This window comes from Notothenia coriiceps, unplaced genomic scaffold, assembly GCF_000735185.1.
Source record: "Notothenia coriiceps isolate Sejong01 unplaced genomic scaffold, NC01 NC01_scaffold00008896, whole genome shotgun sequence".
NCBI lineage: Eukaryota > Metazoa > Chordata > Actinopteri > Perciformes > Nototheniidae > Notothenia > Notothenia coriiceps.
The window spans coordinates 6,051-25,736 of record NW_011341597.1 but is presented as its reverse complement, the minus strand read 5'-3'; the positions used below and the strand labels follow the sequence as shown (position 1 = coordinate 25,736).

General features: G+C 40.8%; 2 protein-coding genes and 1 long non-coding RNA gene across 3 annotated transcripts in view; 2 read left to right on the top strand and 1 right to left on the bottom strand.

Moving 5' to 3' along the window:
• Positions 1-669: 669 nt before the first annotated feature.
• On the top strand, positions 670-2,970 carry LOC104944813 (uncharacterized). The gene is made up of 2 exons (XR_798268.1): positions 670-1,015; positions 1,647-2,970. It is a non-coding gene; the product is annotated as an uncharacterized lncRNA (long non-coding RNA).
• A 737-nt stretch (positions 2,971-3,707) lies between these two features.
• derl1 (derlin 1) lies at positions 3,708-9,242 on the bottom strand. The gene is made up of 8 exons (XM_010770388.1): positions 8,917-9,242; positions 7,056-7,167; positions 6,888-6,952; positions 6,207-6,233; positions 5,612-5,707; positions 5,452-5,504; positions 5,131-5,241; positions 3,708-4,556 (listed from the first exon to the last, which is right to left on the bottom strand). The coding sequence occupies exons 1-8, from the start codon at positions 9,067-9,069 to the stop codon at positions 4,388-4,390; spliced, it is 786 nt and encodes a 261-aa protein (XP_010768690.1). The 5' UTR covers positions 9,070-9,242; the 3' UTR covers positions 3,708-4,387.
• Positions 9,243-10,738: 1,496 nt separating this feature from the next.
• Positions 10,739-19,686, top strand: part of tbc1d31 (TBC1 domain family, member 31) — an 11,757-nt gene continuing 2,809 nt past the window's right edge. Inside the window, exons 1-21 of the mRNA XM_010770387.1 lie at positions 10,739-11,124; positions 11,942-12,082; positions 12,852-12,967; positions 13,100-13,278; positions 13,629-13,780; positions 13,873-14,032; positions 14,116-14,316; positions 14,438-14,596; positions 14,733-14,812; positions 14,905-15,051; positions 15,374-15,507; positions 15,815-15,948; positions 16,035-16,214; positions 16,304-16,536; positions 17,462-17,534; positions 17,667-17,746; positions 17,816-17,951; positions 18,121-18,213; positions 18,807-18,935; positions 19,123-19,317; positions 19,585-19,648. Coding sequence (XP_010768689.1) covers positions 11,054-11,124; positions 11,942-12,082; positions 12,852-12,967; positions 13,100-13,278; positions 13,629-13,780; positions 13,873-14,032; positions 14,116-14,316; positions 14,438-14,596; positions 14,733-14,812; positions 14,905-15,051; positions 15,374-15,507; positions 15,815-15,948; positions 16,035-16,214; positions 16,304-16,536; positions 17,462-17,534; positions 17,667-17,746; positions 17,816-17,951; positions 18,121-18,213; positions 18,807-18,935; positions 19,123-19,317; positions 19,585-19,648 — 2,857 coding nt within the window. The 5' untranslated portion in view covers positions 10,739-11,053. The remainder of the gene's footprint in view (positions 11,125-11,941; positions 12,083-12,851; positions 12,968-13,099; positions 13,279-13,628; positions 13,781-13,872; positions 14,033-14,115; positions 14,317-14,437; positions 14,597-14,732; positions 14,813-14,904; positions 15,052-15,373; positions 15,508-15,814; positions 15,949-16,034; positions 16,215-16,303; positions 16,537-17,461; positions 17,535-17,666; positions 17,747-17,815; positions 17,952-18,120; positions 18,214-18,806; positions 18,936-19,122; positions 19,318-19,584; positions 19,649-19,686) is intronic.

Genomic DNA, 19,686 nt, shown 5'->3' with positions numbered 1-19,686 from the left:
CTGATTCATTGTTTCATTACCTCACGCCTGGACTATTGTAACGGACTCCTGTCCGGGGTTCCCAGCAAAACCCTGAATAGGCTCCAGTACATACAGAACTCAGCTGCCAGGGTTCTCACATGCACCAAGCCCTGGCAGCACATCACCCCCTCTCTATTCAACCTCCACTGGCTCCCGGTCAAGTCCTGCATCACTTACAAACTCCTCCTCCTCACCTACAAGTCCCTCCATGCCCTCTCCCCTCAGTACCTCACAGATCTCCTCCACCCATACATCCCGTCCCGTATGTATCCTCAGACTCTGGCCCTGCTCTCCATTCCCCATTCACGCCTCCGCACCTTCGGGGACCGTGCCTTCAGTGTCGCTGCCCCCACCCTCTGGAACTCCCTCCCTGCAGAAATCCGCAACGCCCCTTCTCTCAACATCTTCAAATCAACCCTTAAAACTCCTCCGTTCAACATCGCCTTCCAACAATAACTCCCCCCCCCCACACTTACACTTCCATTTCTGCCCCCTGTTTTATGTTTTGTTTTTTAAGTTTTATGTCTTGTCCTTGTATGTTTCTTTGTAAAGCAACCTTGAGGTTATGAAAGGCGCTATATAAATTCAAGTTATTATTATTATTATTAGTGTAATGTTATACAGACAAAAAAATATCAGCTCACTGCCAATTTTAGATTTTTTCTTTTTTTAAATGGATATCACATGAGTTATTTTAAGTTTTGTGTGAAAACAGTCTATCAATACAGGTAAGTTATGGATACACTCTTAGCATGTGTTATTTGTTGCATCAACTTAATATTTAAGTATGGTGTATAGCCTTCACAGAAGCATTTAATGTGTTTATAAAAGCTTTTCTGGTTGTGTTTAAACTTTGCGTCTGTTCCCTTGTCAGGTGGGTAAAGGTGACCGTGGCAGTGGGGGAGGGGAGCGATGCAGCAGTGGAGAGACCGATGCTGGCAACAGACACTGAAGTCCTGAGCATGGAGCAGCCTGGGAGGGTCACTGGTTGAGAGTAGGTTGAAAAAAAGCAAATATTTGATTTTGTGAAACATTTTGAAAAGCACCAGGTGTTAATATTGCTTTGGATGGATTTTGCTTTTGTGTGTTGGCTTGGCTTGACATTCTTTTAAAATAAATGGTGAACTTTTCCTTTAAAATGCCACAGCTGCAGCCTCCAGCTACCCAGGAAGTTATTTGGTGGTAATTACCTCCGATTGGCCCTTCAAAAAAGATGGCATGCTGGGATGGCAGGATGATAGTTGGACCCACACCATCATTAGCATTAAACATTTAGACACACACACAGTGCTAAAACGAGTATTTGAAAATGCAAATGCTAATTGGCTAATCTCATTTTTATTTCTACTCCAATAATGCATCCACATGGAAAACTATAATGCATTTGAGGAATATGGTACAAAAACATTTCAAGTTTTCATTATGATTTTAAAAGCCCCTTCTGGTGATTTCATACAAAACCAATATTTAGCCATTTCGGTTTTTTTTATGAATTTCACAGCGACCATCCCACGCATTTGTTTACATTTCAATTTGTTACTAAAATGTATTTGATTTGATAATAGGCAGCAGTACAGTGATATTTACTCAACCCATGTATTGATTCCAGTCTGGTTCTATTCCAGGTCCAGTTCAATCGAGTGTGGAAGGAACCAGTGATGTCTGCCTGTCTGTGATGTCATCACAAAGCGCCTGGGACTTTGTAGTTCCACTGTTAAAGCACTAACGGATGTGTGGGCAGATGCTGACATTAAGAGGAGTGCCAAAGCTGGACTTGATGCATTTTTCTTACTACTACACTTTTTTCTTTTTTTTTAAAGAAGGACCCTTGTAAATATTTTTCTGTATTACAAAAACAGTTTGTACAGTTTTACTGGGAGGGCAAGTTTTGTTACATTTTTAAAAGAAAAATTCAAAGACTGGTGCCCCCAAACCTTTTTGTTGTTGTTTTAAGATCAAAGTGTATGATAGTGTGTTATTTGCTGAAAATCAGTCCTATCTTTTGAAAATCATGCACCTGCGGACTCACGGAGTAGTATTTGATGGCACTTGCATATATCCCTGTGTTAGTGATAGATATTGACATGCTATGCCTCTTCATCTCAAACTGTTGGGAGACATTTCCGCTTCTCCTGCAGCGTCACCCTGACTCGCTTATAGGATTACACTGACGAGGTGAAAATCAGTCAGACGTGCTCGAGGGACGCTAGGAGTCCTCGAGTTTCGGGCAATCGTAACACGACACAGAAATGATAAATCACATTAAGTGTCTGTGTTATCGCACCATGCTGCCTTTTTCTGCTCTTATCTGACATTTGCTTTCTGCCTCAGAGAACTGGTGAAGATTATTTCAGCTTATCACTTCTTTTTTCTATAAAAACTTGAAATATTCTTGAATGAAAGTGTTAAGCGCATGATAAAGCAACTTAAGCTCCAGTGATCTGTGAACACCCCTTGGCTTTTGCTCTTGTTTTTATGGCTTTAGAACACCCCTTGTGTTCAAATATGGATTGGGTTATGTTGATTTCTGTACAGTCGCTTCAGAACACCTGACATGGTGGTTCATGAATCTCCACATTAACAAAGAGAAATTATCTGTGCTGTTCTCAAGAAAACATGCATTGGAATATCACAACTGTTATGAACTTCTTGCACGTGCTTCAACAATCTTCATTTTTAATAATTGATTTTCAGAAATGATTTAAAAGGGATATCTGTGATTATTGGGTCAAATTGCAAGTGCTTGCAATATGTGTGCAGAAAAAAAGTTGAACTGTCATTTGAACCTGGTTTGAACAGCAGGTGTATGGCTGTGCTGGCTGAATGTCTGCTGCTGTTTCTGAGATACTGTACATCTTGTTGGCTAATGAAATGGGAACTGCTTGCATTGTTCATTTTCTACTTTAAGTCTGCTGTAACTCAATAAATACACAACCGACTGCAAAACCGCCTTTGTGTTCCGGCTTAAATTGATTGCATCAAAAATGTTGGATTTGAACAAGGTACAGGAAAACTGACCGAAATTGCTTTTTTTTTTACTTGAGTACTAAATTATCTTTGTGGAGTTAAAGTTATACAGAAACCCTGAGAAAGTATAGATTTGGCATCTCTTCAAGAATGGCTTGTCTCTGATATCTGGGTTTGTGCTAAGGTATTTTTGCATCTTCAAATCCTGATTTGTTTTTAATCAAAGGCCTGAGCAGCTTTGTTCATTTCATCCAACATAACACCCTTCTCTACCTGGGATTGTTGAGGTCTTTCCATGTATCTTCTGGGCATTATTCTAGCTTTACTAACTTGGTTTGAATGCAAATTAACACATTCAACCAATGGAGCTAATTTGCATCACTACATTAGCATAATGTCCAATAAATGCCAATAAAGCTATATTTAGTATTTGAAGTTGGAACTATTAGTCAAGAGTATAGAATGAGTTGATTAATCACCTAGTTTGATTATTGATTCAAGCAGTTTAAATGTGAGTTCCTTTTTTGTTTTATGGTTGTTGAACTGCTATTGGACAAAACAGTCTTGGCAATTTTCTGACATTTATAGGACAATATTTGATTATGATTAATATATTGTACATGAAGGCAAAGTGATTTTTGACAAGCAGAACTGGCACATACCTGAAAATCCCAGTTTTGCATTCAGGGAACATGGATATTATGATAATCAAACTCAGACTCGATTGTCATTTTAATAAACAACTGTTATATTTACAAAAAAAAAAGAAGCAAAAGTCCCATCTTCACCTTATTTTGGTTGAGATCAAATCTTAAGACAGAGGCTTAAAAAAACCTTTTACACCCGTGAACAATCAGACCTAGAAACAGTGCTCTCTAAATAGCTCTGCCCATGTTCAGCTGAGAGCAGCCTCGCAGTGCGTTGGTAATTACAATGTAATCTGATACTGCACCACACAGGGAGGGAAGGAGAGGGAGGGTGAGGAACACAAAATCAACAGTGTGCTGGAGTACAGCTGCAACATCTCCACTGTCCAATTTCAGGGTGGAAGGAGGAGGACAGACAGAAAAGGGGGAGTGGAGATCAAGAATCATCACATTAAAAAAAACAATTTATTCATATTGCCTTCTATCAGCTTCACATGGACACATCCTCAGTAAGAGTAGAGCTGGCTGTTTGGGCTGAATTGGGCTTAAGGCCACAGTCTGAGTCCTGCAGTCTTGGGTATAAAGTGTGCCTTTTCAAATTACCTCATAAAATTAAACATGAATGTAAATGAAATAATTTTAAGTCAAGGTTTTCCCTCAAGCGGCAGAATGAGAAAAAGCACTTTAACCCCATAGCTTTGTTACTGGGAGTAAAAAGGGGTAAGGGGTGGAGATCTCTCGTTTCACGTCTCTCATTCCCCCCCCAGGCGGAAGCCTTCGCCCCAGTTGTAACGTCCTCTTAATACTCCTCCCCCGCCGCCTCCTCCTCCTCCTCCCCCCTGTGGCTCCTGGACAGCTGGTCTGCTGGGGGGGACTCCGAAGCCCGACACGCCTCCCCTCCTGGTGGGGAAGTACCGATACCTGGGGAGAGGACGAGAGAGACGTTGGAACGTTTCAAATCGAGGAAGCGGGTAATCTCACACAGCTGTTTGTTATGTGTAGTGTTACAGTGCAGGGGGGGCTGACCTATGTTTCTCCATCTCATGAAATCACTTCTTCTTACATTTATTTTCAAAGAACAGATGGTTCAAATTGACTTTTATTTATTTATATATTTTATAATAGTGCTTGAGGTAATACAGAACGGCTCTAAAAAAAAGTTCTGTTATCCCTGTATGATCATCTTTAAATGCAGCCTAATGTATCTTTGGCTCAACAGCAGTCTTGTGGCCACAAATAGTAATGTTAGTAATAGGGTAAACGGTAAAAAAGTGTCATTATGGTGTTATCAGAGGAAAGATATACTCCCTGTAACGCATTGAAATCTATCTTGCAGTTTGCCATCTATCTTACATTGGCAACGATTAGCTACTCGTCATAACAGACCATGTAAGGCTTTAGCAGCAGAGTTGAAATAAGGGTGTGTTTACTTATGTATTCAAACTTTCATGTCATTTAATGTTATTTGTTCATTCAACAGTTACAAAACACTTACAAGAATTGAGGTGTGGAGAGTAGGGCGCGTCCCCCCAAGTCCATGGGGTATTTGAACATGAGGAAGAAGTACAGGTGACCCACCAGGTTCCCTGTCAGTTCATTTACAAACCTGCACAATACAGGAAAAGTTTAGCAAACCTCATAGAAATAACATTCAGTTAAAACATTTCTAATGTGGCTTAACAGGCTATTCTCTACTTTGGACAACAGGAACAAGGACCATTCTGTATTCATTAAAAGACAATACATTTATGTTTGTACTACAGATTACTAATAAACTGTTTCTGTGAACAAAAAATATTTTTTAAATGTTACTTACGAGCCTCCGATAATGAAGTTGAAGGCCAGGATGACCCATGGTAGATAATGTGCCTACAGGAAATATAATGACATGATTATTAGAATAAGCCTCACATTCAGGTAGTGAATATTGTGCGGAATAATGCTGACAGTCCAAACTACAAAAGGGCGTTACGCACCTTGAACCGTGTTCCGAACCAGAAGGACACGATGGTGTCTTTGTTGAACTGAGCCCAGACGTAGAGCACTGACATGATCAGGGGAATCATCAGCAGCTGGAAACATAAACAAACAATATGTTAATACAAACAGCATCAACAACACAGCTGTGTAATCAAAAACGTTATGGGTGGTTTATGAAAAGTGGCATTGAAAATGAAGGGCTTATTGTGAAAAGCCTGACAACCTGATTAATGTGTTTCATAATGCTTACACTAATATGATCAGATAAAGATTATGACTTTAACATTTGCGAGAGGTGTTTCTTAGCTTACTTTTATTGCAATACATTTAAAAAGAGCAACTCTTGGCAGGAATACTGTGCATTTACTTAAAATAAATTGGATTGATTTGATGTGTGCAATAAGTGAAGCTCATGTTAATGTGTTACTTTGTGGTGCAACCTAAACTTTAAGTTTTAGTTAAACCTTCAGTTTAACTGTCCCTCTTTATTATGTGAGACTCAAGTGATAAGTGCAGAATATTTTTATGTTTTATATACATATTGGTCATAATTTGATGTTGTGGTATAAATACAGAGAGGAGAATTCTCACCCGCATGTTCATCAGCATCCCGGTTATCTATAGTAAGAGTCAAGTCAATACAATACAATACAGCTGGAGCCTTCAGATTAGAACAGCTGAGGACTTGAGGGTTGCCAGGTCCAATCCCAACATTGGCCGGCGGTCACCCTCCAATTCGGCCTCTCCACCTCCCACAACTGACTTTTTCCCCCCTACCTTTTCCCACAATTTGCCAGTCTCAATACAAGCTGAACACTTGGTTTAGATTGAAGGAAAACAGGATCTTGTCCAAATGTGCCACATACAATTTCTGTGTCTAGGCGAGGCAAGCTGACAATGGAAGCAGAACACAAAGACAGCGTTGAGATGTGGGCTGGGTTGTGCTGAGTGTGACCTAGATTAGGTTTCTCTGCTCTGCAAGGGTAGACTGACACTGGGCCAGTGGCACAGAGCCACCCTGACATGGCACAGTGCTGCAGAGAGAAAAGGGGGGGGGGGATACCGATGAGATAGAAATGCAGCGGGGCTAATAAGGCAGCGGAGTGCTAGGATCGATGGTGGGGAGGAAACCAAGCTGTGACCTTAGAGGATGAAAGTTGATTTTAAAAGATTTAAATTCATCATTTAAAAACAGGAGGTTTTTAAATTATGAATTGATAAGTGTAACAAAAACAGTTCTGGTGCTTTGTGGAACCAGTTTAAAAAGGATACAACAATGCAGATCCAGTTGAAGAGGAGCATGAAGATGTAGTCTGCAGGTCTGCCATCAAAAGCCCCTGGAGAAGAAAACAGAAAAAAGGTTTAGCAAGACTGTGTGTGTGTGTGTGTGTGTGCGTGCGTGCGTGCGTGCGTGCGTGCCGGGGCCAGGGCCAGGCTTACCCGTCTCTAGCCGACTAGAATAGTGGTAGAGGAAATAGAGATTGACCAGATACAGGAACCCAGTGTTAGGGGTTATTGGGAAATACAAGGTAGCAGTCAGTGGTCTCCAGAGCTGAAACAAACAGAAGAGACATAAGTATAATGTGGTCAGACATAAACATAGCTGTGTGTGTGTGTGTGTGTGCAAGGATCCAGACTTTAAAGGGTTTTTCTTGTAAGACAAATGACATCTCATGTGGATTGTAGATGATAACTTCTAAGCAGAGAAAAAGTGGCACCAGACTCCAGCTGGAGTTCCTCTGAACAGTGTTACCTCGCAGGTAGATTCAAAGGTTTTGTTTGATGCCGATCAGATCGGAATGTAACTGGTGGCCCAAGGGCTGAGCCTTTTCTGGGTTAAATAACTTTTAATCAAGGGATATCATTACAATATTCGATAGAGAAAAAGGTATCTAGTGTAATTTTCAGTTCTAAATATTTGTTGAAATTCAACTCGTCTTTTCAGTGCTTGAATAACCAAATTGGCAAACCTTCTATGATTCTAGTTTATCAAATCTGAGGAAGTATTTATTTTCTGCGTTGTTGTTGTGTATCAGTTTAGGTTGGCTGTAACTAAATGGAAGCGCTAGATATGCTAAAACTCTTGTGAGACCTGTTGCCCGACACCCTTACTTCAACCATCTAAAAGGTCAATGCCAAACGTAACCATCTCTGAAGAACTTTTGCAAATCAAGGGTTGCATTTGAAGATGTCCCCATGGACTCCCACACATTGTGATGGGCATTTTTGCATACTTTTTTCATCATACAGATTAAATTATTAATTTCATTTAAAGACATATTGACCATATTCATCAACAATTTCACTTATCGTTAATAACAGTCCATCCATATCCATAATATAACAGCGTATAAATGAGAATTCATTGTTATTCTATATTCACTGATATTGTTCATGGTTTTTATAGCATTTGAATTTGGAGAAAAAAAACGTCTACCTATTGTAAGTTTAAAATCCGACTTGAATATCCTACAGCTCCCCTCTGAAGATATATTAGACAGCATAATAGTGACAGTCGTATAAACTAAGGTGAATTTTAAACTGAACAGGTCTCGGCAATCTTTTACCATCAGATAAATAGCAGAGGTTTCCATATTATAATTAGTGTATGAAACGGGACTATAAAGGATATTCACGAACTTTTTACATTGTTCTGACTTAACTACCATTTAGTTATATTGAAATGTATCACGTTACATCATAACTAAGCGACAGTAGGTTGAGTTTCAATGTCTTATTCGGCTGCCAAGTGGCAAAACAGTTACATGTTATACATATTATATTTAATGCGTTACTGAATAGTTCAACTTGAAGTCAAATGTATATTCATATTGCATCATATTCTAGGTAAGTTTGTCCGGATTCAGTGAAGATGCGGAGTGATATCAAAGTAAAAGCCTTCCCGCAGGGCTCATTTCCAAGTAGGAAAGTCCCATAATAATTATGGCAACATACTTTCTACGCATGCAAAGCTACAGCACCTGAACACACTGGTTTTATTTCAGCAAACATCGAAAATACTCCGGCTACAATGCAACTTCTGGTTGGTAACTTAATATTTGTGCTGTAATGTTATATTTAACCCTAATTTCAGTGTTGCTAAATTAAGTAGCAGTTTGACAGCATCCGGAAGTAATGAGCTCCTGCGTATCGCCCTCTCATTGGCTGTCACACAGCACGGCCTGCTCAGTTAGCCTAGCTAGCTACCTGCTAACTAATCGCTCACATCGAAAACAAAGCAACCATGGCACGTATCAGCTACTCCAACACACAAAGGTGAACACAAACAAGATACACTTACATGAAATCTACTTATAACCAGCTCTGGAAACAACATGAGATTCCTGAAATCAATCAATCCCAGTTTCCCAATAAAGGGAACAGCAATCGAGGCAGCAAACCAGGACCGGGTGATGAGAGGGATGCTTCTGAACCAGTCCCCGAGGTCTGACATCTTCCCATATAATTACTGCCGAGTTATAACCATGAAACAGGAGCTCCTCTTGAAAAATTAACAACTATCCCCTAAAATAATGCAACCCCCTAGCTGCTTTTAAATCAGAAGTGCTGCACTGCTAACTTTACATGACGTGGCTAATCACAAGAGGCTAGCTATACATAGGTAAAGTTTCCTGGATTCTAGCAGACACATCCGGTTCAGCTTTTCAAAGTAAAATCTATCCCTACTGGGCATAGATTTCACTACAACTGCTTCTACTACTAAAAATAAGAGCAACACAAAAACAATTTATTTGGGGAAAAAATAATGTTAGTGAGAAAAAATTGAAGGCTTGCACCATTTATTAGGAACACGTTTTTTTTAAGCCTATAATAATGTATGCATGTGTCAATTTTTATTTTGTAATAACCTTGATTTGGAAAGTATCTTGTAACTAAATAAATTGTGGAGTAAGAAGTACAACATTTGCCAACAAAATGTATTGGAGTAAAAGTATAAAGGAATATAATTTGAAAATACTTAAGTCAATAACAATTATCTCAATTGTTTTATTTAAGTACAGTTGCTCACAGTAAACTTTACTTTTCTTAGAGTTAATTGACAGTGTTGTCTGTCTTTTTACCTTGTTCTTATTGGTTTACATAATTGATAATAATCATAGTGTTGTTCAGAGGGTTGTTGACATACTCACTTGGCAATTCTTGCAAGTACTTTTGATGAAGTATTATACGTTTTTCTTCTCTTAACAAAATAATTTAAAGTTGTTAGTTTAAGATGTTTTATCATTATTAAGTTATTTACACGATTATTAATTTCAAAGACTGGTTTGTATCATGCACTTAGTTTGAAAGACACATTTTACAACCGGATGTTCTTGTATTATCTCACACCAACACCTTTGTTTGTTTTTGCATTATTCTAGCACTTCCTGTGAAAGTCACACTGGACCAATCAAAAGGAAACTAGCAACAGAAAGAGGCGTGCCCACGCGACAGTTTACTTTCCCCACAGCAACCACCTGTGGAGGGCTCGAGCCAATGAAGCGGAGAATGTGAAACATGTCAATAAGACGACAAATAAAGCCCAGTAAGAATCAATTCTGATGATAAATATCGATTGTAATGAAACTTTATCATGATTTTACTTTACTTCATAACTCTGATGTTAGGTAAACGTTTTCAGGGTTTTGATAATAATTGCGTTCAGCTAATTCAATATAATAGGCCTGAGGGATACATACAGTACTGACTGAGTAAGTATTGTATTGCCAAGTAAGTTTACACATACAATGTATGCTTTGGTGTACGGTGGTGCATACATAATCAACATTTAAATAAATTAGTTGTAGGAGATTATCAGAAATATAATATAACGCTTACAAAAAGAAAACTTAGAAGAATTGGGAAACTGAATGTTATGATGGAGACTGATTTATTCAATGTTTCCCTTTTCACAAATAATAATACAATAGGCCTATAAAAATCACAAAATATAATTATTTACAGATGAATATTACACACTTATTTTAGGGTCCCTCTCAGTTAACTAGACGCTATTTATGTAGTCCATGAGTGTAGTTTTCAACTACAACTCCCATATTGCTCCGCCTATTTGACGTAATTTTAGGGCGCCTAAATAAATGTTCCCAAAACAACCAAAAACCTCTCCTGTAGCTGAAGTTGAAGCAAACTCTTAGGAAGCTTAGAGTCTGATAACCTTTTTTAGGGGCTGTTGAACTTTGATTTACACGAAATGGTGCCGAGCTTTACACCTTCTATCGCCGTAACTGTAGATAAGTGTGTAATGTTATAAAATGAAGCGCATTCAAATTTCGCGCTGTTTGATCCGCCTTTAAAGAGAGACCAGTCTGTTAGCTAGCCATGTTTGTCACCGTAAAAATGCGTCAAGAGCACAAATTAAGCTAAAGAGGAAATTCTGTTGTATATTTATGCTGTGAAACCATACAGACGTCTTTAAAATGGAGGTGACGGATATCGGAAACAAAGAAGAGGGGAAAGTCTGGCATCGACAACCAACACCAGGAAAAGGGTAGGTTTCAAATATCCAGACGATGCACCTGGTTAGTGGTGTAATGTAACTAAGTACTTTCAAGTATGGTACTCAAGTAAAACATTGAGGTACTTGTTATTTACTTGAGTATTTTCCAAATTATATTCCTTACACTTCTTTGCAGCTTTAGGTTAATACGAAATATAAATGGACTCATACATTATTATAGGCTATCCAGTAGTTTATAAAGTAATTCAAATGAACCTTTACCAAGTACAACACTGAAGCAATGAACAAATAAATGCACCAATACTTTAAATAAAATAATTTAAAAAAAACTACTAACTTGCTTTTGGTACTTAAAGTATATTTTGATGCTTATACTTTTTTACTTAAACTTAATTACAAATATGAATGCAGTACTTGTTGTAACAGAGTATTTTTACACTGCTTATTTATTGTAAGGGAGTTATGTTCTGTAACACACTTGTTGCACTCCTCATAACGTTACATTTAACCAAGTATGAACTGTAAACATTTGAATGACAAACACTATGTATAAAGTTTAAAGGTATTAGCATATATTCTATACCCCTAAGAGATCCGTCTTTAGATCTGTTGTTTTTTTCCAGCCTCTTTTTTGAGTTTGTTTTTTAACCACTAGAGCGCATCCATGGTTCCCTAAAACGTGTTGTTGAGTTTGCATTTCTCCTTTCTAATGCGTGTGTTTTTAATTCAGTATACAGGTGTAATTGAAAATTAGAGCAATATAAAGTAGCCAGTGATATATCACACTAGCCACAAATAGTAAATAGTTGGTTGAATGTTTTAAAGGTGTGTTGTTTGTCCTCTCCAGAGTGTTGGTGACGGTGGTCCGCACTGCTCAGCAGGCCAAGATAGTGCGTTTTCTCCATGTGACCTTTGACACCACAGGGGACTCTTTCCTGGCTGGAGATCACCATGGCAACATCTACGTCTTTGACATCAGTAGAAACAGGTGAATGACTGATCTCAAAAGCCCCAAAAGAGTTGTGTTTAAGACATTCACAAATATAATGGGCCACTTACTGTCTTAATTACTGTGCACACTTTCCTTATCAATGCTAGTAATGGAAATGTAATACTGACAATTCTATTTGGAGTGGTAAATACACTTACAAACTTTTTATTTGTCCCAATTTTCTTTTTAATATCCAAGCACATAATAATGTTTTATCATAAATGTATTTTCCTTTTTTTATTTAGAGCACAGAACACAGTTGCCTTAAAGGTCACCTATTGTGCAAACTCCTTCTTCATGTCTCTTCTACATCAACATGTGCCCCTCTGTCTAAACAGATTCTGAAAGTTTCAGGAAGAAAGATTCTCTCTCTTTTTGTCCTGATCCTTTTATATAAAAACCTGTCTGAAAATGAGCTGATCAGATGTTGGCCACTTTATGATGTCATAACAATTTTGTTGGCTTGTGTAACCATTAGCCGCCCCCCCCCATCTCTCAGAGGGGGTGTGGGAGGTGGCTCAGTAACAGACAGAGAATCAGCACTTTTGACACAGAGGGGGTTATGGGATGCTACAATGATCGGTTTGGTGTTTCGAGCCAAACACTTCCGAGACATGTTTTGTATATATCTGAGAACTATAATATATTGATGAGAAACAGTATAATAGGGGACCTTTTAAAGTGATCAGCCCTTACTCCTTAGACTCAGCATGCTTTCACATTTATCTGAGCTTGTGTTTTTCATTGCTTCTTTTCTTCGGTGCAGATTCCGTCTGGTGCAGAAGACGGGGCAAGCCTGCACTGCTCTGGCCTTCAGCCTCCGCAGGACCACAGAGTTCCTGGTGGCCTTGGCTGACTACACCATCAAGTGCTTTGACAAAGGTAGGATAGGAGAACATCCCCACTTCAGTTTGCAAATTGTTATTTTCATAGATGTATGTTTTTTGGTTTTAAAGACTTTTTCTACACGAGTCATTTTCGATGACACCTATCTTTTCATTCCCCTCATTTCAGACACAAAGCAGCTGGTCAGTTGGATGCGGGGTCACGAGGGATCCGTTTCTTCGATCTCTGTCCACAGCTCCGGTCGCTACGCCATCAGCACGTCTTCAGACACGGCTCAGCTCTGGGACATGGACACCTTCGAGAGGAAGAGGAAGCTCAACATCCGACAGTCTGTTGGTATTCAGAGGGTAGGCATCCATAAATAAATAAAAAAGCAGCATTAACAGGTAGCAGTTTGATCACAACCTGAAGCTTAGCATTAATGGGGCACTCTGGGTTTTATCTTTTTTGAAATAGGGGTTTAGGTTTTGTTTTGTTTCATAAATTAAACATATTGAACATCAAATTGAACAAAAGAATCACCAATAAAATATAATTATTATATAAATATTGTAGTCTTCTGCCATGTGTAGTCCTAGCCCTAGTTTTGGGTTAATTCTAAGCTATTTATACAATATGTGTCGCACATGTATGGTAGTCAAACATTTTGTATTCTTTTTCAATTGTTTATGGGGACTGCACACTGTTTGTGTTGCAGGTGTTTTTCCTTCCTCTCAGTAACACCATCCTCAGCTGCTTCAGCGATGACTCCATCTTTGCTTGGGAGAGCGACACGCTGTCCTGCAAATACCAGCTCCCTGTCCCCGACTGTGGGCCCAAAGTCTCCTACAAGGCCTTCGCTGTCACACGGTGGGTCTTTCGTATCACTACACCTCAGTTATTATGTAGCTTCCAAAGTACTTTTTCATGATTTATATTTCCCACTCTCACTGTGTCGGCAGCGATGGTAAGAGCCTTGCTGCTGGGGGGCGTTCCAACCTGCTGCACCTGTGGTGTCTGGACAGCAAACAGCTGATCAGGGTGATTCAGATGCCCACGCAGGTCCGAACCGTCAGACAGCTGGATTTCCTGCCGGACAGCTTTGACGGAGGAGCCAGCCAGGTGTGGTAAATGTTAAACATATGATTATTTTCTCCACAACAAACATGTCGGGTTTGTTTGAGCATTTGTTTCTGTCTATGTAGACGCTAGGTGTATTGAGCCAGGATGGTGTGATGCGTTTTATCAACATCCACACCTGCAAGCTGCTGTTCCACATGGGTTCCCACGACGACGCCATCACCACAGCGACGGTCAGCCCCAACGGCAGACACGTGGTGGCCATCATGGATAATGGCAGCATCAATGTCTACAGTGTTCAGAGTCTCACTCAGGAATTAAACAAGGTAGCAGTGAGTTGTGATAACAGATCAACAATGTCAAAGATTCAGAAGTGATGTAAGGTGTTGTTCTGTATGTGTGTTCATTGTGTGTGTTTGTGTGTCCGCCCGCCCGCCCCTCGGCCAGCCTCCTCTCTCCAGGGTGGCAGTGGTCTCTGGCGGTGGAGCTGATCAGGACTTGTCTAACTTAAAGGTCAAGGTCAGGTCAGGGGTCATTCAGAGAGGCAGGCAGACACAGGTGAAGATACTGACACCCCCTGCTTGCTTTACAGCTGAGGAGAAAGAGGTAGGATGAACACTCATCAATGCTGTTCTATTTTAAATTGTCTTCATTTTTTTTGAATCATAGGAATGTTCCACCACAAAGTATCACTTGCTACAATGAGTGGTTTTTCATGTTACGGTTCTACTTCTTTGAACAGAATGAACTGCCTGCTGGTCTGAATAAGAAGAGGTTGGTCGCTCTGCTCAAAGGGTTTGGAGAGTATCCAGCTAAATACAGGTGAAGATTACTTCCACAGGATGAGGATTCATGCCAACCTTTTTACACTTAGTGTCAGATTAACATGATACATTTGCATTTCTGTGTTGCAGGATGTTCGTGTGGCGGTCTCTGTTGTGTCTCCCAGAGAACCATGCGGCGTACAGCAGTCTGACTGACAAAGGCCTGCACTCAGCCTACCTCACTCTGCAGGATAAATACCCCATCAAAAGTCACAAATTACAGAGGGGCCTGCAGAGGTAATTGCATACACACACACACACACACACACACACACACACACACACCTTACTCTATTCTTAAAAAAAAAAATGTATACTTAAAATCCAACCATATTCTCGCCCCTTTACTTAGTACTTACATTATTCCATAAATGTATTACATTTTGGAGATTTCAACTTTATTCTCTGCTTTTCGACTTATTCTCCACATTTAACCTTAATTCTCAACATTAGAACTTTTTAGTTTTAAAAAATAAATAAAGTTCTTAGGTCCCTAATACCTGACCCTAATGCCTGACCCTGTTACTGTTCCCTAATTGTCCTCTCCTCCACTCCTCAGGGTTCTGTCTGCCTTAGCTCACTGGGCAGCCATCTTTGGAGAGGTGGAGTACCTCCCCCTGGTAGCCTTCCCTTTCGTCAAACTCTTCCAGAACAACCCCATGCTCTGTTTTGAGGTGGTGGCCACTGTCATAGGTACTGAATGTTTGTATTCATGAAGTAACCTTTCTTAGTAGGCACAACATTATGAAAACATATTAAATTACATCAACACATATTTGAAAGTATTGTGGCCTTTTTATGTGTAGAAGGTAGCACTGCTACATTCATAAGCCTAAAACCAAAAATCACTGCTACTAATGCGACTAAAGAATGTTGGACTGTTGTCATTTCGGAACTTATTTTAATTTTGTTTCTAAACCTGGCTCTGTTAATCAGGAATTTCAATGTTTTTAGGCTCAGTTTATCAGTCTGTTGATAACTCAGATGTTTGGTTGCACAGTGAATTGGGGTCAGCACTGGTTTGAATACTTTCCCAACCCCCCTCTGAACATCCTGAGCATGGCGGAGAACGTTCTGGCTCATCATGACAAGGAGCTGCTGCAGCACCTGGTGGACTGTGGCATCACCTCCCAGGTAACTGCAGGACAAACAGGCTGACGTGAAACATGTCCCACCCCTGTGATGCTAGCACCTACTATGCATCTCTATATCTGTCCCAGCTCTACGTGTGGCCGCTGCTGGAGACCTTGTTCTCAGAAGTTCTTACTCGTGAGGAGTGGCTCAGGCTCTTCGACAACATCTTCTCCAACCATCCATCCTTCCTGCTCCTGGCCTGCGTGGCCTACATCACCTGCTGCCGGGAGCCTCTGCTGCTCTGCTCCCAGAAAGAGGACTTTGAGGTAAATAGATCAAGTCAGACCCATAGTCAGTAACTGTATGTCCTCCCCCATCTAATCATCCTCCATTGTCCTGTTTCTTTTCCTCTCAGTATTTCTTCCACCATCGTAACAACCTGGATCTGGGAGCCATGATAAAGGAGGCTTACCGGCTCATGGGCAGCACACCGGCTGACATCCATCCCAGGACTTTGCTCTCTGACTTTACCCCACTGACCAAAGGCCAGTACCCCGTGTTCAACCACTACCCAGAATTCATAGTGCAATACCAGAGCCGGGAGAGGGAGAAGATACGACTGCAAGAGATGGAGTATCTCCGTGAGAGGTGAGCGTATAGCTAGAGCAGTGGTTCTCAACTGGTGGGTCGCGGACCCGTTTCGAGTGGGTCGCAGATGTGCGAGTGAAGAAAAAATAAATAGAATTTTATTTTTTGGAAAAAAATCTAACTTTTATTTTGAAAGCCCGATTTGGTATCGCTGTGCATGCAGTCGGCGTTGGACTGGAAGTACCGGAGATCATAAACAGTTTTGAAAACTTCTGTCACGTAGTGATCATCCGCTCAATAAAACATCTTTGCTGAGGTTGTTTCGAGTCTTCTGGCCAATCAGAATCAAGATTGTTGCCGGAAGTTCCCACGGAGAATAACTTTGCGGTAGAACTATTCTCTATACATCCATGGGTACAACTTCAGATACAAATGAACACATAATGAAATATGACCCCCGGTTTGATGATTGACAGGTCACAGAACAATGGAGGCTATCTACCCTTACCCACAATTTAAAGTAATTCACAGACTATCTCCTCTTTACTCTTCTCTTCGCATAACATATTGTCGGGTAGTAATAGATTTATTTATTTTCTTCTCAGTGTACCAGAATGCGTAGTTTATGTTAGTATTTCTAAAAATCTCATTAAACCTTTTTGTAATGCATACTTTAGTTCTGTGAAGGGATATAAGTGATATATGCACTGTACTTCACTTTAATTAATAATGTATGCTGAAAAGCGTATATATATATATTATAGTACGATTTTTTGTTGAATATATTTGAGGGGTTCAAAATGTCGGGTTGCGAATTTATTGACAAAGGAAAAAGTGGGTCCTGGTCCTGAGGCCTGACCAGTTGAGAACCACTGAGCTAGAGTATTAACAGTTTTAAGAAGATAGGCAGATTTGCATATGAAATGAGCTAAAATGAGTGTAATATAATACATTTCAAGCTGTAACAGATGTTTCATCACACCAGGCAGGAGGTGTCAGCACTGCACACAGATTGCATGCGTCACCAGGCTGAAGAGGAGGCCTATTATGCACAACAGGTAGATATTGTTTATCATAAATCCATGTTAAGCACATATTATGTTATGATGAAATTCTTGTCTTCCTCGTATAGTTCGTCCTTATATGAAAATGGTGTGAGCTAAATACATTATTTCTTCATATGAACATAGGAGCTGTTGCAGAATGCAGAGGAACAGCGCAGAAACATCCTGGCACAAGAAGAGGAAAAACTAACTCAGCAGAGGACAAAGTAGGAGCAAGAGAAAAGAGTGATGTGATTTGGCAGAATAGGCTTCTGACACGGCTCTGTTCTCTGCAGGTTGGCAGCCATGAAAAGAGAGCTGAAGGTGAAGGAGCTACAGCTGCTGGATGCGACCAAAAGACGTTTCCTCAAACACCAACAGGACCTCAGAGCCTCGCAGGTTCAAAGGCTGGACCAGGAGATCAGTAAAAAGGTAACCTGGGGAGATGCATTCAAGGTGGTGTTATATAAGAAGGAGCCCATGTTAGAAATACAAGCTGTGCTGATCACAGTTAATGCAGCTGGTGGGATTGTCTGTATGTATTCAAAGGAAATGTCATTTTGAGCACTGACCCAAGCATAACCCACATGTTGTGCTACAGATGGATCTCCGGGAGCGAGAAACGGCTACAGCAGTCCAGGATCTGGAAGTCCGACAGATGGAGCTGGAGGCCCAGCGGAAACGACTCGAACAGGTGACCGAGATTCAAAAGACTTGAAACTTCTTTTTACTCGTCTTACGCCTTGTCTTTTGATTACCGTAATTTTCGGACTATAAGCCGCACCTGAATATAAGCCGCAGCAGTGGCATACCACTCTCGGTTCCACTTTTACTTTTGCGCGCTACTGTCTCACTCTTTCCCGGCCTCAGCTTTTCCTGGCTGGAACCCGCCGCTTACGGTGGGGGTCCCGCGACCCGGCCTAGAGCCCCATAGAGTTAAAGGGTGTTGGCCGTTAGCTGTAAAAATCCATAGATTAGCCGCACCGTTATATAAACCGCAGCGTCGAAAAATAGGGGAAAAGGCGCGGCTTATAGTCGGAAATTACGGTAACTTCTCCCTCCCTCCTTCCTCTATCCGTGAGAGCATTTATCCCACAGTGATGTCTCATCTAAAGCTAGTAAACATGTTGCAGTTGAAAATACTAAAAGCATATGTTGTGTTTTCTCATGGGACATTTAATAGAGCACATGTTTGACACCAGTCCCAGGTCAGCCTTTCAAATATTTAGCTGATCACATTTTTGTAATAATTGTGCGTCTGAAGTGTTTGTTTGTTGTTTCCCTCAGCACCTGTTTAAGGAGCAGGAGCGCGTGGGACGGGAGGTTGAGGAGGAGGTGGAGATGAAGATGAGGAAGGCAGAAAGAGAGGAGGAGAACTACACAGAGCTGTTACACCACACAGAGACCAACATGCAGGTTAGAAGGACTTTCCAATACGCAGCCAGTGTGATAATAACAACATATGTCAGCATTTCAAACACTTGTGAATTCCTCTGACTTCACGAGAAACTCTCAAAGCCTCGCTGGCACGCAAACTCTGGTTTTGGCCCTGCTACCGGTGAGCTCCCCTCGTATCGGTTAACTCTCTCTCACACACACGCAGGCGCTGGAGGAGTCCCTGGCGGAGGCGTGCCAGCTGGGCCTGGAGTCGGACTGGCAGAGGGAGGTGGGGGGGCGCCTGCAGCAGGTCCACGCCCAGCAGCAGAGCAACAGGGGGAGACTGGCAGAGAGTCACAGGCAGACCCTGGCAGAGGAGGAGAGGCTGGAGGACACCATGAGGGATGATGCCGGGAGGAAGGTGAGAACTACACGAGTGTTTGCCAAGACAACAATTTAAGTATTACTAATGTACAACTACTATAACTAACAGCATGGGCGTTTTTATTATCTTTAAATAAATATAAACAAATGGCTCTCAAGAAATTAATCTTTGTGATCGACACGCATAATATCCCACCTTCAATCCATGAATTAACTGTGAAACATCACGGAAGACATATTGTGGGGTCTGGAAAATGAAATGTTTTGCTTATTGTTATTCATAAAGGTACTTGTTTCATTGCAGTGGGATGAGGTAATGAATTCCAGAGCTCAGTTACAGGAGCAGCCTCTGTCTTCAGCTGAAACGGGTATGACTCCACACACACACACACACACACACACACAC

Excerpts from the sequence above, each read along its gene's own strand:
- derl1 (XM_010770388.1), bottom strand. The coding sequence starts at position 9,069 with ATGTCAGACCTCGGGGACTGGTTCAGAAGCATCCCTCTCATCACCCGG. Across the intron at positions 7,168-8,916 it reads TGGTTATAAGTAGATTTCAT|CTCTGGAGACCACTGACTGC; the intron begins GTAAGTGTATCT and ends TGTTTGTTTCAG. Across the intron at positions 4,557-5,130 it reads CTCTCCACACCTCAATTCTT|GTATCGGTACTTCCCCACCA; the intron begins GTAAGTGTTTTG and ends TCCTCTCCCCAG.